The 16,758-nt window shown below is 33.3% G+C and overlaps 1 protein-coding gene across 2 annotated transcripts in view; it reads right to left on the bottom strand.

Moving 5' to 3' along the window:
* LOC105197817 (calcium/calmodulin-dependent protein kinase kinase 1) overlaps positions 1–16,758 on the bottom strand; it is a 69,189-nt gene that overhangs the window by 34,686 nt on the left and 17,745 nt on the right. For both annotated transcript variants that reach the window (XM_026131615.2, XM_011164371.3), the window contains exon 3: positions 11,757–11,832. In XM_026131615.2, coding sequence (XP_025987400.2) covers positions 11,757–11,832 — 76 coding nt within the window. The remainder of the gene's footprint in view (positions 1–11,756; positions 11,833–16,758) is intronic.

A 16,758-nucleotide genomic window follows, 5' to 3' on the forward strand; every position in this document is an offset into this window, starting at 1 on the left:
CGTGTACAATTACTTGCAATAATTTAAACAAAACTATTTGAATGTTGTGAATCAATTATGACAAACGAGAAAACGAGACTATCATGCAAGAAAAGATTATATTTCTCCTGATAACAGCGTTAAACTTAAGTTTGGCATAATGTAGACAGGCGAGTCGAGCCAAGGGGAAGGAGAGGAGACCGAAGTGTCTCTTGCTGGCTATTAGTCAGTTACTAACGTGACGGTGTCTTGACTAATGGCGTTATTAACGACATGGTTGTGTATGTGACTTCCCGTATCATTTTCATGCATTGTTACAGCGGCGTGCATCAACGATCGATATCACTTGCAATTAGAAGGACGTGTCATTTTTTGCGATAGGGATCACGAAATGCGTTAAGCGATCTTTCTTTGCTTAAAAAAAGGAAAGAGTTCTCGAATTAATTATCTAATTGATGGATACAAATTTTTTGAAAGAATTTTTTCTCTTAAAAGAACATATTTGATAATATTAAAGAAGAAATTACTTCTAATATGTTCTAATACATTTCTAATTAAAATAAAATTTAAAATGAAAATAACAAAAGAATAAAACCACCATAGATATACGCTTTGCAGTGTTTCTCGTGCCTTAATAATTTCTGAAAAATAAGGAAAAAATTTAATTTCTTGGCAAGTTGATTTACCTCACTGAATGATCAGCGCATTCTTTTCGTTCCGATAAACAAAAGACTAAAGAATAAACTAAAGACTAAAGAAGAATAAAATTATTTTTATTTTCTGTCATACTGAATAAAGCAGGAAGTCGCAATAAAAAATAGTGGCCTAGTTTGAACACAACATATATTTGACTCATTGTTCGTCGGTAAGATGCTTTAAAATGGAATTCGTAAAGTTAACGGAGAACAAAGGGTATAAATGTGCACATTGACCACGAAATAAAAAAAATAATAGAGTGCATTATTCTTGTATTTATAATGACGGTTACAGCACACGAATTAGCGCTGATTAACGTGATGAAATACAAGCTTATGGACGTTCGATGATTATGCATCACTTTCATGAACCATCGCACTATACAGACGATTGAATGATCATTAACCCTATGATCGTTAACACCTCATGAATATTAGTGGCTTTTCGATAACCCCATTCCGTTTGTTGTCATAAACCCGAAGCGAGAAGGAAGCCCGTGCGATCATGATTATCCACAAAATTAATTTCTATAAAAATTTTAAAAATTGCATTTTATAAATTCCCTCTTTTATACATATTTGAGAAATTTTTGAATCAACATAACTTACGATCATTCGATTCATAAAATCTGCAAATGCGCAATCCGAGTGTATTTTATTTAACAACACCCACGCAAATTTCTGGCATCGACGCTATCGGACACTGAATATCACGGTAGAGATATATCGCTCGCTCTCACACATCACTTCGGAATTACACACGATTCCGTTAAATGGAGATTCAGTGCGCACACAGACGCATATATCCTCGGAGAGTATGACATTTCGAACTGCGATCGCGTGCATCATTTCTCCGTTTCATTCCTTTTACTCTAGCCGGCATACTGAATTAATGATGCATCGCGCTGTCGACCAGTACGTTTGTTCGCGACTATCGTCGACGCAAACCGATATTGCGAATTCGATCGATTCTGATGCACATTGCACACGGCGGCACGTTTTAGACTATAAATGACCCCGCGATAGATACGTCTCCGGTCTTGTCGGCTCATGGTGAAGACACTTTAAATATTAATCGGTAGGGTAGTCTATCTAAAATTTTTGTTTCTCTCTTTCTCTTTTTTTCTCTCTCTCTATAAAATTGCATTTATTGCTATAATCGATAATTTATTTGCTTACTTATTATGCAAACATGATTGAAGTAATTTTTAAAACATTGAAAAGAATATTAAAATTAAAGCGTTACCGTTATCACGATAAAGTAGATATCTTAGCCAATTAAATTTTAGATCTCGCTGTAGTTATAATATCCTTCTCTTAATCTACCGTGTTATTACATAAACCTTTGCGCTAGTTATTTTCCTAGCATTTAATTTGCATTAGATGTTTATGGGATGAATTGCACATCGGTCGGATTTAATGCGATTAATAGCTCGATTAATCGTTAAACGCAATTAATCAGACTAATGCTGTCGTATTTCTCTCGTTTCTACTTAAACTATCGTGCGAAATGATTTGCATTCGCATGCTTTATGACATTTAAATTAAGATTTATGATAATTTTTGATATTATTAATATTTAAAAAAAATGTATAGAAAATTTAAAAATACAATAACAACAACAACATATCAATTTAAATATTATATTTAAATGTTTAGATTATTTATTAGCGCAACATTTTTGTGATATTATTCTTTACAGTATTCGGTAAAATAAAATATTGTTTTATAAATAAAACATAGTTCCTGTCGACATGTCATATTTCTTTAGTTATTAATATACCGGCACGGAATCTTCATATGGTATATCGAATTGACGTAATAATAATTCTCTGCAGTTTGCCGCAACGTTCGCGAATTAATCTTATTAATCGATGAGACTGCTTGTTGTCGACATATTTTATCGCATTATACACGAGTGCACGCGACTCGCGACGTCTTCAATGCGGATCGAATTATAACGTTCTATTAATTGGTCAACATTACCACTTGTGTTCGAGCATGTCACAATGAAGTTGATTGCAACCAGATTATCTGGCTACACAATGCTATTACACTCATCCGTATCTGTGCTTGTAGTTTACGAACGTTAAACTTCTGAAGTACGAATTATGCACGTCGAGATTATCTAAAAAGCGTTCACAGTTTATACAATGAACGGATTTCGTGGTGGAGTTTATGAACAATCGTAAAGATAAAACTTTTATGCGCTTTTAACACAACGTTGAATATAATTCTGTTTGCACAATAAGTAACAGTAAATGAAAAAGAGTCTCGCAGAAATGGAATAAGTTTTTAACGAGTAAAAACTTATTTGCATAACAAACTCTTGGACCATAATTTATATTTCAATAATTTTATTTATTGTTTAGATTATGCTTGTTAGCTCTTTCATCGTATGTTTTCAAACGTATGAATTACTTAAAAAATATTAAAATAAACAATAATATCAAATTATTCTGAAATTTACGATTGTAACAGACAATTATTACTTTCTCTAATTATTTTTTATTATTCTGTTTAATTTTTTTTATAACCGTGTTTTTTAAAAAAAATTTCTGTTATGTTACGTAATCTTATTTCTATAGATCTGAATTGTACGAGAACTGCTATATTTTCTTATGAAAAAAGTTGTATCGTGTTTGCACAGTGGAATGACCATCTCATTATTTAGATATAATTTCAATTTTATTTATGCAGAAACCATTTCGCTACTTGTTTATATAAAAATTTGTTACCTATCAAACGTCTTCAATAACTGCACAGTCTTCCAATCTGCGTTGATATATTGCTGCAATCTATCAATAGTCCACAAACATTTGTCAATTCATCATCGGAATAATTTCTTCTCGCGACACTTCTGATGAACATTTCACATTCAATTGTATCGGCACTCAGTCGAACGTGATATTTAATGAAAGTTCTCAAAGAGATCAATCGGAGTACCTACGCTCGCGGGATTTTGAAAAAGGGAAAAACGATAAAAACTGCGGGCGATTCCGGGCACTCTGCTTACGCTTCCGTTTCGGATTCCGGAGACGATCTCTGCTCAAGCGCGTTGCTCTTCGCTCCGGCTGCAGACTACGTACAGCTCTGGCGGAGTTTGGACCGACCGCGTGCAATTCCCACCACCTCTTCTCCACCGGCATCGTCGTAGCCACCACCTTTCGGGCAGATACTCCAGTCGTATTGTACCCGCCTGTTTTGCTCCGATCTCGAGTTGCGTAATGACGGGATAAGGAGGAGCGAGAGAGAGAGAGAGAGAGAGAGAGAGAGAGAGAGAGAGAGAGAGAGCAAAGCGCAGCATGGAAGTGCAGCATTCACGATAGAACCCTGTTGCCTAATTTGATCGATTCGAAATATGGAAGAACGAGTATGCAAAATGTATTCACTTTGATACAGTTAACAATTGAGAAAATTTCTCGGAAAGATTTGGCAACTATCAACGTTTCACGAGGTGATAAAAAAAACTCAACGTTGCTGTATTACAATATAAAAATAGATTTCATGATCAAATAAAATTCTTTTAAAGACTATTCGAGTCTAACGTAGACAAAGGCAGCAGAATTTGTTTTCCCACAAATTACTTTTTGTCCTTGAACATGTTCGACGGATGATCTTTAAAGAAACATGCAGATATTTTCGAACAGCTACATAGCTTCGCGTACATAAACGATTGAGCTTATGTAAGCGGGCTCCTTGTAAATTTATTATTCGGCTTTTGTGTTGGGTGCCCTTTCGTGACGCTCGCCTGGTTCGCACGTGCCTGAACTCGTCTCTGATCCACAACGATCTTCTGGATCGTAGAAAGTGGGGTATCCGCTGGATCTTTCGACCAGTCTGGCCTGCGTCATCTCTGCAACCGCGTATTTCTATGTGGCACATGTGTATATTGGAAAGTATGAGCGTGTGTAGACGCGCACTCAAGAGCTCTTAAGCCTCGCTGTTTTGAGAATACAGTTCTTTTATCCGATGACGTGTAGATGTCATTTCTGCGAACTCTCACATTCGGCGAACGCGATTATATCGACTCGCGTCGATATAAATATCCATCTATATCGATACAAATGCATTCAAAGGTTATCAAACATTATTTTTCCGACCGCTTCTGAAGAATTTGCTTGATAATGCTGCGAAGAAACTTGGAAAGTTTTCGAAAAAGGAATATATATTTTACGTCGTAACATTCTTCAATGACTTGGAAGTAATTATTTTGAACGCGCTCGCAACAATGCCTCGGCGAGAAAGTCGCAAAAAAATCGCTTTAAGATACGTGAGGAATATTAAAACGTCTCGATACGTTAAGAATGCAGTTTTGTTAGAAAAAAGCGATAATTTATAACTTTGACCTTCTTGGCAATATGCCACTGTAATTCGCATAGGAAACGTTGTCATTATTGCATCTATTATATAGCAGCTATGTAAATTATGCTGAGACATTCTGCTGGCAACCACGGTGAAACTTGTACAATTCAAATCGTCGTTTTAAAGTTGCTTGCCAAACATGTATCGACTATGCAGTTAATCTTGCAGGTGGGAGTTCCATTTTCTCGCATATAATTTAAAATGCCACAGAAAATTTTAATTTCATAAAACAACTAAATGTAATTATTTAATTAAGTATAAATTCAATATAAGGAATAATGTTTTTTTAAGCTTTTCCATAACATCAAATAATGAAGTATATATATATTTGTTAATATTTACTATAATATCAAAATGTCACAATAATTTAATTATTAACATCAAGAAAGAAAATTAAAAAAAAACGTAATTATTAATAGATCATGGAATAGATTAAAATAGAAAAAGAAAATCTTAACAGTAATTTAGTTAACATTTTTGTTAATATTAATATAATGATTTATAATTAATGCAAAGTATTAAATAACAAAGTATTAATTAAAGTATCTCAAGCGGTCGAGATGTTTTTGAATAAATACTCACGCACTGATAATCATTGTACATTATTGTTAAAACAAATACAAAAAAAATTAAATTTTTTTTATGTACGACTAATGTACGAATTAAAATTTATGCTTACAACTCGAGCATGAGTTTAAAAAATAAGAAATTACTTAGAAATCCGCTACTGTTTAAAATTTTAATGAGAATTTTTTCTAATAAAACATCAATCAGTGTATGCATTATCGAGATATCTCATACCCATTTACATACGCGTCTGACAAAACATACCAGATGTTTCTGAGCAACTACGCCGCATTGTACTTCCTGTATGTGATAATTATTAACGTTTGCGCCGCAACTTCCTTTCTACGTCTTTGCAATTTACAGCTTGTGGATAGACAATCTTACGTCATCGATTCATGACGACTTAAAGTCTACTTAGTTATTTAGACTCATTCTACAAGTTTTAGGGAAGAAAGATTTAAAGTTTGTATTCTCGTAGATTCCGTCTCACCCTAATGTGTGAAATTTCATTATTAGTTTACTTCTCGCACACATCGTTGCAAGCCGAAAAGTTTCGAAGAACGTTGGTTCAATCCAATTTCCAGTCGATTTTTCGAGCGAATTCCAATCTCGGCAGACGACGTACTTCTGAGGTTTTTACTATGCGAACTTTGCGAAGACTTTTGCACACGGAAAAAAAGAAATTTAACTGTTCGTAGTAAACATATATTTAAAACTATTAATGAAATGCATTCTTCGATGCATCCTGAAAATAACATATCGTTTTATACATATTTAAGTTGGCAGTGTATTGCGCAATATACTGACAAAGTTTAAAACCTCTAAACTAAGATAATTTGAGAATATGTGCAATTTTCGCGGTAGAAGTTTCGCAGAGTTTCATGCATTAATTGGAAATATAACACATGAGAACTAAAATTAATTTAATTTTGTTATAGCATTAATTAATATGATGAAAGCATATAATGCAAAAAAGATAATTTTATGAAAATAAACTTTTCATGGTAATTATAGCTTTTATATAATAAAATTAATTATTTTTGGAAGCCATATTATTTATATTACATTATTGCTGTAAAATTATATACGCAATAAATTAATATAATATATATATATATATATATATATATATATATGAATGTCTTTATCATTTTAATGTAAGCTGGAATTATTACATAACTTTTTTTTACTTTAATATTAAAAATGGATAAGATTTCAATTTATTGTAATTTAATATAACCATGTGTTTTTTGTTCTTTCTTTTTAAATGATTGTCCACGTATTAATTACTTACAGCAGTATTGTAACTCGCAAAAAAAATATCTAAAAAGAAGCTTTAGAGAAAGGCGATTAAGTTCGTTCTTAATCAATTTTCCAAGGGCTCAAACGAAATAATTCATTTGATCCATCTATGTTCCATGAAATCGAATTTTCACATTCCGGCAAATTTCTTTTAAATTGGACACTCCATTACGGCGTAAAAGTGATATCATTTTTCGCGATAAAACGCATAATATACGTACGTTTATAGAATTCAAAATGAGACAGTTATATCTCGAAGGGTCTTGCGCTAACTTTTTAACAATTCAGTTTTATAAAAGATATACAAAAGAAATCATTATATTATATGAATTATTAAACTAAAATCTGTTCTTTATTTATTTGGATTTTTTGCATTTATTTATCTACTTTTAAGATTTATTATCATATTTTACATTTTGACATATATTTATCTACTTTTAAGATTTATTACTTTATGAATATAGTAGGAATGAGATATATGACAATACTCTCTGAATTTTTGATGCAATTTAAAATTCATTGTAGAATTCACGCTGTGTCAAATCGTGACGATAAAATGATAGAATGAGAGACACAGAAGGAGAATGGCAAGTCTGGGGTATTCTAGAATTTAATCTCTCGCTATTCTGACAAGCAGCGGCTTCTGTAATGAAAGCGTGCATTGCCTCGAGGAGAAGGGAAACTTGAATAAGGCAAAAGATGAGGAAAGCTACTCGGGGAAAGACATTATATTGTATAAGAAAAGAGGTTGTCATAATTTCAAGTCGGGAGCTTCTTCGGACTCGCTCGAATTTTATTGAGTTTGTGGTAGTCGCGCTATCCTTTGCGATCTTCCGTCATCAAATTGAGTTATGATTTCAATCTTGAGCGCATCAATAATTGTGAGGAACATTTATGCATCTATCAAATATGCAGCTTTTCCGGTTGTCTATTCGATAGATGCATAATTATTTCTTTGAAAGCACTTTTAATTTTTAACACGACTTCTGATAAAGCGTATATATTTTGAAGAATTTATCAAAAATACTTTACATGAAAAATGTCCTTTAGTTTAAGCTGTTCATATTCTGCGGAATCAAGATATCTTTCAACAGAAAACTTGTGCATACCTATTGATTAAGCAATAGATTGCGTGTCTTCATTGCATGTCGCTTATTTCTCTCGATAGCTCGATATCCTCTCATACTTTTCACCTTTCTTTTCAAATCTCATATAGATGTAGAGGGCTCTCGTAATTGTACACCAGAAACACTACCTGTGATAGGAGAAATCGGATATCGACTGGATCAATTTCTATAGAAGGGACAGCACTCTCTTTGAGGAAGATGCGAACTTTCGAATTAATTTCTCTCAAATTATGAATGCGCGCTGATGTATAAAACAATTTGCCAGAATGTTATCACATCGATACTCCCCGGTATTTGAGCACTCTCCGAAAATTCGTCTGTCTCTGACGTGACTCGATTTGTTGCGACATGAATACGTGAATAATTTCAATAGATGCAGAATCTTTGATTTAAGCTTGCTAAATAAATAATACATACGCAAACGAAAATCAACAAACTAAAATTTAAGAAAAATTCAATTGCAGTCTGTTTAGTGTATCTTAATAATCACATACAGATCTTAATACATTCTGCGCACGTCACACGAAGACACAATTTATCACCGATGTGGGGAAAATTTGCTGACGGAAAGGCATCTGGCTTCCGGATATTGAAAACAATAGTAGGTTTTTATTTTTGGTATCGTCTCGCGGTTGAGAAATAGCGGGCGAAAACTCGACAATACCCATTGCGGGAGTGCGCGTCAGACACAGACTGACCCACCCGTAGGTGAAAAGCTCAGCTTTGATGCGCTCCAGCGAACCGAAAGTTCTACGAGTGCAAGCTCGACGAAGCGCCGGGAGGGAGAGGACAGGGAATGGGGACTGACGACTTTCTGTGCGCGCAGTTAACCCCCGCGTATTTTTCGTTTTCCTCTTGTTTCTCGCGTGTCTCCTATCGTTTTTCCACCCTGTTTTGCAAATTTCTTTCCTAGTCTTTTCGACTCTTGTTTGAATTTTCAAGACAAGATTGTTCTTCTTGAAATTTTGAAGGAAATGAAAGAGACAAGATATAATGTAACGTCATATGTTAATGACATCGAACACTGCTTCCATATAAAAATATGTATTTATACAGAATGCAGCACGAAATGTTATACATTTTAATGTAAAAGGATCTGCTTTCAGGAGATTGTGAGATAAAATAATGGCTACAACATGTTATCCATTAATAATAATCTTTCAGATTTTTGCGCACGACTTTCTATACACGATTCGTATCAATTTTATCAATAATAAATATTTTTATTATTAAACACAAGAAAAACATAGTAATACGACAACGCATCGTATTCCGTATGCAAATACATAAAAGCAATTTTTGTATCTTCAAAGAAAAGTGTCATCGTGATGAGAACATAAATTTGGATACGGATGCTGACATATTTCGTACGATTCGAAAATGGAGTGTCAATAATGTCGTACCGAAGCTGCTAAAATATATTGCGGCTAGTATTCTGGAAGACAAACATCCCGTATTTATTCATGATATTTGTTTCTCGCAATTGATACTGCTCGCGATCCAATTTTCCCGCTAGGAATTTCCACAGGAGTATCCTTTCGGGCACGCTAAACTCGACTTTAATATATTTACTTTTTAATAAGACTATGTAAATATATAACATACGCTAACGAGATTTGGTCTTCGTTTAATCGTATCAATTGAGAATCCGCAAAAATCGGTGGGCTTTAAATTTTATTCAAGATTAGCCAACACTCTAATTTAGCAATGTGAACGTGACGCATGCAACGTATCAACAATTTAGTTGTTACGTCAGTCGGACAATATACGGCGCGATACACATATTATGAAACCCCTATCGACGAAATCCCGTTGACACAGTTGTTCGTAACCACGTAACTCTCGCGATCGTCCTATCTCGGACAATGCAGGCGGCATTCGGAACGTCGCGTGTGATTCCGAGGCTACCTCGCCGCAGGAATACGCGGGCGAGTATTGCGCAATGCATTGTTGTCGCTTCGTGTCGCGGTGAGATAAACGTGACTCCGGCGTCCTGAGAGAGGCAGAGGCAATAAAAAAGAAAAAAAAAGTGAAGAAAACAAAGGAACAGGGAAAAAAAAGTAATGAGACGATCTTTTTGGGAGAGAGAGCTGGCCCGATCATACACACTATGGTGTTCGCTGCGTTTGCTCTCACCCTTTCATAGCGGTGCTCGTACCTCGTATCGGTTAGTCCCGCAAGAGATTCAATAATTTAAGCAGTAATGGCCTGGCCATCGATCGACGCTCGGCTGGTGTTTAAAATATCTCGCGTTGCCCGCTCTTGCGATTTCCCCAGTGCTTATTTTTCCTTGCCGTCGTCGCTCCTGTGTGTTGCGAAATGTGCAGCACCGCAGCGGCGATATTTGTCGAGAACATTAACTCGGCAAATGAATGTTTATTGAAAGGATCGTTAACCAATTCTTAATGGAGCTATTATTTATAGTTCCGGAAAACTCCACTTTCACGAATCGTTTACGCAATAGTTACACATATTCACAAAGTCTCTTAAATGAGTCGATGGTGAGATGGCCTGTGACTCGCGAGGCTTCTTTGACGAAAGGAAACAAATATCGTGTCAACACAAAGGCGACGTCAAAGAGCTCGATGCAATTTCTGCTTTTAATTTTCACGAGGGCAAAGGTGCAATTATTTAGACACAAATCTCCACCGCCTTGGTACATATCGATCGGCTTTGGCTATGTGGTTAAAAATATCTATTCGCATGCCTGGATACATTATGGCAGTTTAGACCGTCCTCCTTGAACTTCCTTTTTCGCCCCTTTCCTTGGTGTCGAAGGTCGAGATTAATCAATGGACGATTTATTGCCGGAAGTAAAACATTCCACGTATTAAATGTATTTAAATGTAATTTAGAATAAAAATATTAGATTTATTATAAGTATCGATAAAACGATCGATCTCCTATCGTATATATGTCATTGCTTCGTTTAAATTTGTCTGGATCTTTCCTTTGATTTATGATAAAATAATTCGGTAATTTAATTAGATAAACGTATTGTGTTAAAATTAAACTATCAGTAAATAACAATGTAAGTTCTTGTAGTTTGCGGAAGCAAGTCTAATTATGTCTATACCGAACTGGGCTAGGTACGGATTAATGCATACCTGGAACATTGATCCAGATGTTAATTGAAACTATTGTCCAAATGCGCATATACGTGCATATCTGTTTCTGATGGATCGTCTGGAGACGTATTCGTCAATCCTCCGGAACATGCATGCATCGTGTCATTTCACGAAAGCGAAAACTTCATTGTTTATCTCTTCTACTGTCACAATGCGCGCTTCATCCGTCGTATTATGCACGCGTCCGTAAATGTATGCTCACTTAAATACATCTGCATTTATATCGTACGTTTGCATAAGCAGGCGCATCGTCATCGTATATTATCCCTGTTCTTGAAACGGAGGCACTTTTTTCAGTTAGTAGCTATTAAGCGTGCCGATAAGCCGATATTATAAACATTGCAAAACACAGTGCTAGGCCAGCGTTGTTATGAATATTTTAAATATAAAGAATACGAATGACGCAAATGTGGAATATGTAAAATTTTTTGCTCTTACGATAATCATTATTCAGATTAACTAAAGTACATACAGAATAAGTAAATAGTTACGTCATGTCAATATGCTTTTTTTCACGTTAGAAAAGTTTTGATTAAGGTTTTTCGGTTTTTATTACATAGAGAAGTAATTAGAATTAGTTTAAAATTACTTACCGTGGAATGTCGCCGATTCGCGGTGGCCGATACTTTCGTGGACTACCTACGTCATTCCATCCAGCTACGTTGCAAGCTGGAAAATTAGAAAAAAGCCTACTTGAGCTATAGCTTTTAATGCGTAGCGTTACAGTGCAAAATATAGAATATTAATGTGAAAAAATAGATCAGTTAAAAATTGCTCACTCAACATTAAATATTATTAAATAATATCAAAGTTATTATAAGAATTAAGCCAGCTTTAGATCTATGATTTGCGACAGAATTCGAGACACATCATATTTTTTAATAACTCAACCTACGTAAAAAAAAAAATTAAATATTCTACATAATTTTTCACATAATCTTAAATACATTTTTTTCATCCGTAATTATATTCATAATTTGAAAAAACTATAAATAAAATTCTATCGCAAATTATAAATCATGTAAAGTAGGCTTTGCGTAGTATTCGCGAAAATCTATTAGTTTTTTATTTTTTTGTAGCCCCGGGAAAATCTGTTCTAGATATTACTCATTATTCGCAGGTTAGTGAAATAGATTATTTCAGTTTCAAACGAACCTGCAATTTTTCTTTTTTTTTTTTTTTTTTTTCATCTAGTCAGTTGGTTTTAAACTGTCAAAAAATTGCGAATATCTGTGCAAAAAATGAAATGCCCATACCCTATCACATTCGCGATAGAGAGAACGATTCGTGACGAGAGGGGTTTGCGTGTATCGAGAGAAGCTATTTTTCCGGCTGGTACGAGTGCCTCGTGCGGACGCGCGCGTCTTCCGTCCGTAACAATGAAATTATGCGGATCAATTCCACGAGATGCACATTTTTACGCCTGTCTCTTATAATTCAGCTCTTCTTCCGGACGTCGGGCACAATTGTGTCTCATTTTATATATTTTTTTGTTTTTTATTTCCATATCGCGACAGCTTCCAATAATTGAAGCGCAAGCGATTTTGCGAGTTCAAATCATTAGGCAAGACCGGAAGACTGATCTAAGCGAATCTGTTTCATTAACATTATATCATATGCAGATTTTATCAGCGATTAACTTCACGATTATACTAGATATAAAAAAAGAACTTTAATTAGAAAAATTTTTTTCTTAAATTTTGTAGTTTATTAGTTTATCATTTTTAATGTTTCAATTATAAAATTTTATTTCTCGAAAAGCTTATAATGTAGAAGGGATGGAATAATTGATACCGGTAAAAATAAATTTATTGTTGATTGTTTAGTTTATTGTCTCGTATGCCTAGTTTATGGCTTCATCTCGATGATGTGAAAATCGTTTATTTGATTGGCGAGTATGCTTTCACGAGATTGTATTTTTACTTAATTAATAATAATACTTCCGCAGACCACATCGTTTGTAGCATTTTGAAGGTCTTTTCTCTCTATCTATTGAAGAATGAGTTAAGAAAACAAGCAGTTTTGAAATCACTCTTGTTATAATAGAAGAACAAAAATTATTTACTTGTGTATTTTTATTTCCCGTGACCGGTAAAATTTATTGCAAAAATTCATATAGCAGGAGTTTTAAAATTGTTTATTTTATGTTTTTTGAAATATATTTTTTAATGTGTATTGACGACAGATTTATTTTTATATTCATATTGCTTGTAAAATATAAACACAAAGTTTATAGAATGGCCAATACTTCCAGCCGCTCGTGAAGTAAACAATCTTGGCTCATAGAGTTTTTTAAGATAAAATGGGTAGGCGTAATGTTGAAAGAATCATAGAAGAAAGTAAGCACACAGCAAGTTTAATCGAAGCTCCAAGAATACTGCGCTGTAACGGATATTAAAGGTTCACCCTGTTACACGAGCGACATTTGCTAATTATAAAGTTCCGCTTTTACAAAGTCACGAAGTGATATCGATTATGCAGGCGTAATCGAGTATGCAACCGAACGATTTAATCTTTGCAGTGCCGCAATTTCTCCTTTAAATATGTTATTAAAATATGTATGTATATTATTTTTCTATTTTCAAAATTTTTATTACATTTAAAATACAATATGTGCATTTTTAAAATTATTGTTAAAAATTTTCTTATATTCACTGTGTATCCGATCCGCACGTGTGCATGTTACGATAAAAAAATGTTAAAAAATACTCCATCGTTAAATTCGTAGTTTAATACACACGAGAGAGAGCATTTATATTCGTTAAATATTTAATTAAAATAGAATTTGTGAACATACGACGCGTATGTTTGCGATGACCGATGATTAATGAGTGGGATGTTGATGTCGAATTTGCTCTACAAATATCCTTTTCATTATTTTATATAAATTATGTATATTGCATATAATTTTAATTACAGTAATTCATGATATATTGCACGTATAAGCGATTAAAATGCGCACGTGGCAGCGTGCGTTTGATATCAAGCGTAACACACTTACGTTTTTTACAAATAGGACAACTTTGTGAAATTGCTCTACGGCGCACGTCGAATGATCGTTAATTTTTTTAGTGTGATGATAACCTCTTGCTAGTTTTTACGCTGCTATCGTTTCTCCAATAAACTTTTATAACAACAATATTAAACGTATTGCATTATTCTTTGAGACGTAAACAAGTTGAAAAAAAACGCCAATTTAATATTCTTTTTGCGAAATAAAATGGAAAAATAAAATCAGATAGAAATCGTTTTGTAATTATCAACGTGCATCAGTCGAGCTGTATTTAATCTTGACATTGTGAAAACAACGTTAATTGCAGGATTGACATTAAAATTTTAACACTACTGTTGATTACGGAAGTTTTCTTTTTTTTTGGAATAGCGACGTGACAGCTGACGAATGAGTTTGCAGACTGCAAGCAATTTTGTATAAAGTCATTTTTTCTTGTGCCGTAGCTTACATTTTCCCTAAATTTGCACACTTTGTTACATTTGTTACACTTACTGTACAAATGTAATTAAAAGAGCCTTTATTTCTTTTTGATATATTTAAAGATGAATTTATCGCATTATGTTAATTACGGTATTCGCATACGAATCTGACAGATTCATGTGGAAAATTGAGATACGTTTTTATATAACGAAACATTTAATACAGTTCGTTATTTTGTTGTCAACACAATTTAAATCTTCTTAAATTTAAATTAAATTTATCGAAAACAATCACAACGTATGCTTTTTACTATTTGCTTGATCTCTCTTTCATGTTTTCTTTTCGCTATTTATTTAACTAAAAGTATTTCTTTAAGAATATTATTGTTGTGTACATCAATATATATACAACTTTATGGTTGCATATTTATATAAAATACGAGATAAAAATAATCGTGTTTCTCTAAAAATTCGGTGAGGTCATGACACAACTGTATCACTTCACAAATCTTTTAATTTTACTAACTCTCATTTGTTCGAGGTTGTAAAATCTTGGGTCGGGCGATAATCGCTAGTTAGTAGAACTCACGTGTTTCAATTCATGTTTCATCGAATGCAATACGCAAATTCATGCTAACGAAATTTTCTGCAACCCTCTTTAATCAGTGAAATTATAATAATTGGATTATATTGAAACCAGTTTAACTTGAATTCAATCGAATAACATAATGAAACAGAGGAAAAATTTACAAACGAGAGATAATATTTTTATAATGTTTTATGATGTTACGTTATTACAAATTGTATTGTATCATATTTTGCAATTAATTCTTTTGTACTCGAATTATTTTTATTGCTTATCACAATTAAAAAGCGTGAATGAAAAAATAATAAAACGAAAAAAAATAAAATTTTGTGAATTGTAAAACTTTATGATATTTTTTCTATAAATTTATTTTCTCTAGTTTTTTTTTTAAATATTACGCGATGTTATTTTGTTTTAAAGAATGATGGATGCTTTATTTTATCGAATAACGTATATATTTACAATACTTGTTTTCGATAGTTATTGCATCACATGTTGAGAGATTTTGTTACTGCGTATATTGACTAATAATTAGGCGATAGTTAATTACTAATATGAAGATGAAAGCTTGACGGTTTTCATTTTGTACCGAGATGGGATAATTAATAGTAGAGGATAATACACGATTATTTCTGAATTATCGTCTATCAATAAATAATTAAAGTTCTTCATAAAATTATACTAATTTATTAAATATATTTTTTATTTTTATTTTTTCTCTCATTTTGTAAAAATAATTTGTATTTTTATACATTTTTATACATTTTAAAAATAAATAAAGAACTTTGAATATTAATGTTATAAGTATTTATAAATTGTATAAATTGCTTTCACGATGATTTACAACATTTATAAATTTCCATAATAATTTGTTTATCTATTCTTATAAAATGCATTAAACTTCTTAAAGGAAATTTGAAATGTTATTTTACTCTTGCTCTATAGATATTTTTCACAAGTTTTCTGTATTAATATTATTAATAATGTTAATAATAGTTAGGAAATTTAGTAATAATAACGCATATTTTTAAAATGTTTAACATTTAAAGAAATAATAGCTTCAAAATGTTTTTAAAACATAAAGGCAAAATCCTTGCACGTTTATCGTGATAAAAAGAATAAATTACCTCAGGTGGAAGATTCGGGATGGAAAGCATTCGGGATTTTCACAAGCGGAGTATCGGGTGGAGGAAGCAGTTAAACGAGGAAATCTAGATGAGAATGCAAATACAAGAGGGAACGGCGACGGTGTAAGGGTGTGCGTGTCTCGTGTTCAATTATCCGGCAGACGATTCGTAGGCGCATGAGTAAGTCAATTGTTAAATCGTCAAAAGACCGGCGACCGCGCATCCGCGTATTATCTTGGCCATATCCTCTTTTCTGGTTATAATCAATTCTCGCTAACTCCTCAGCGTGCCGGCAAAACTGTTCCGGTGACACCTGATATTGATCGGGAGAGCCGCGGAAATGAAGCGTCATCGTCGCCACTATAATCGTCGAGTCTTGACAAGAATTGCACTCTGTCTATTCATTCTAGCTATTGAATTTCAATTATTATTTTCGGAAATTAATTTACA

This window comes from Solenopsis invicta, chromosome 10 (assembly GCF_016802725.1).
Source record: "Solenopsis invicta isolate M01_SB chromosome 10, UNIL_Sinv_3.0, whole genome shotgun sequence".
NCBI classification, from domain to species: domain Eukaryota; kingdom Metazoa; phylum Arthropoda; class Insecta; order Hymenoptera; family Formicidae; genus Solenopsis; species Solenopsis invicta.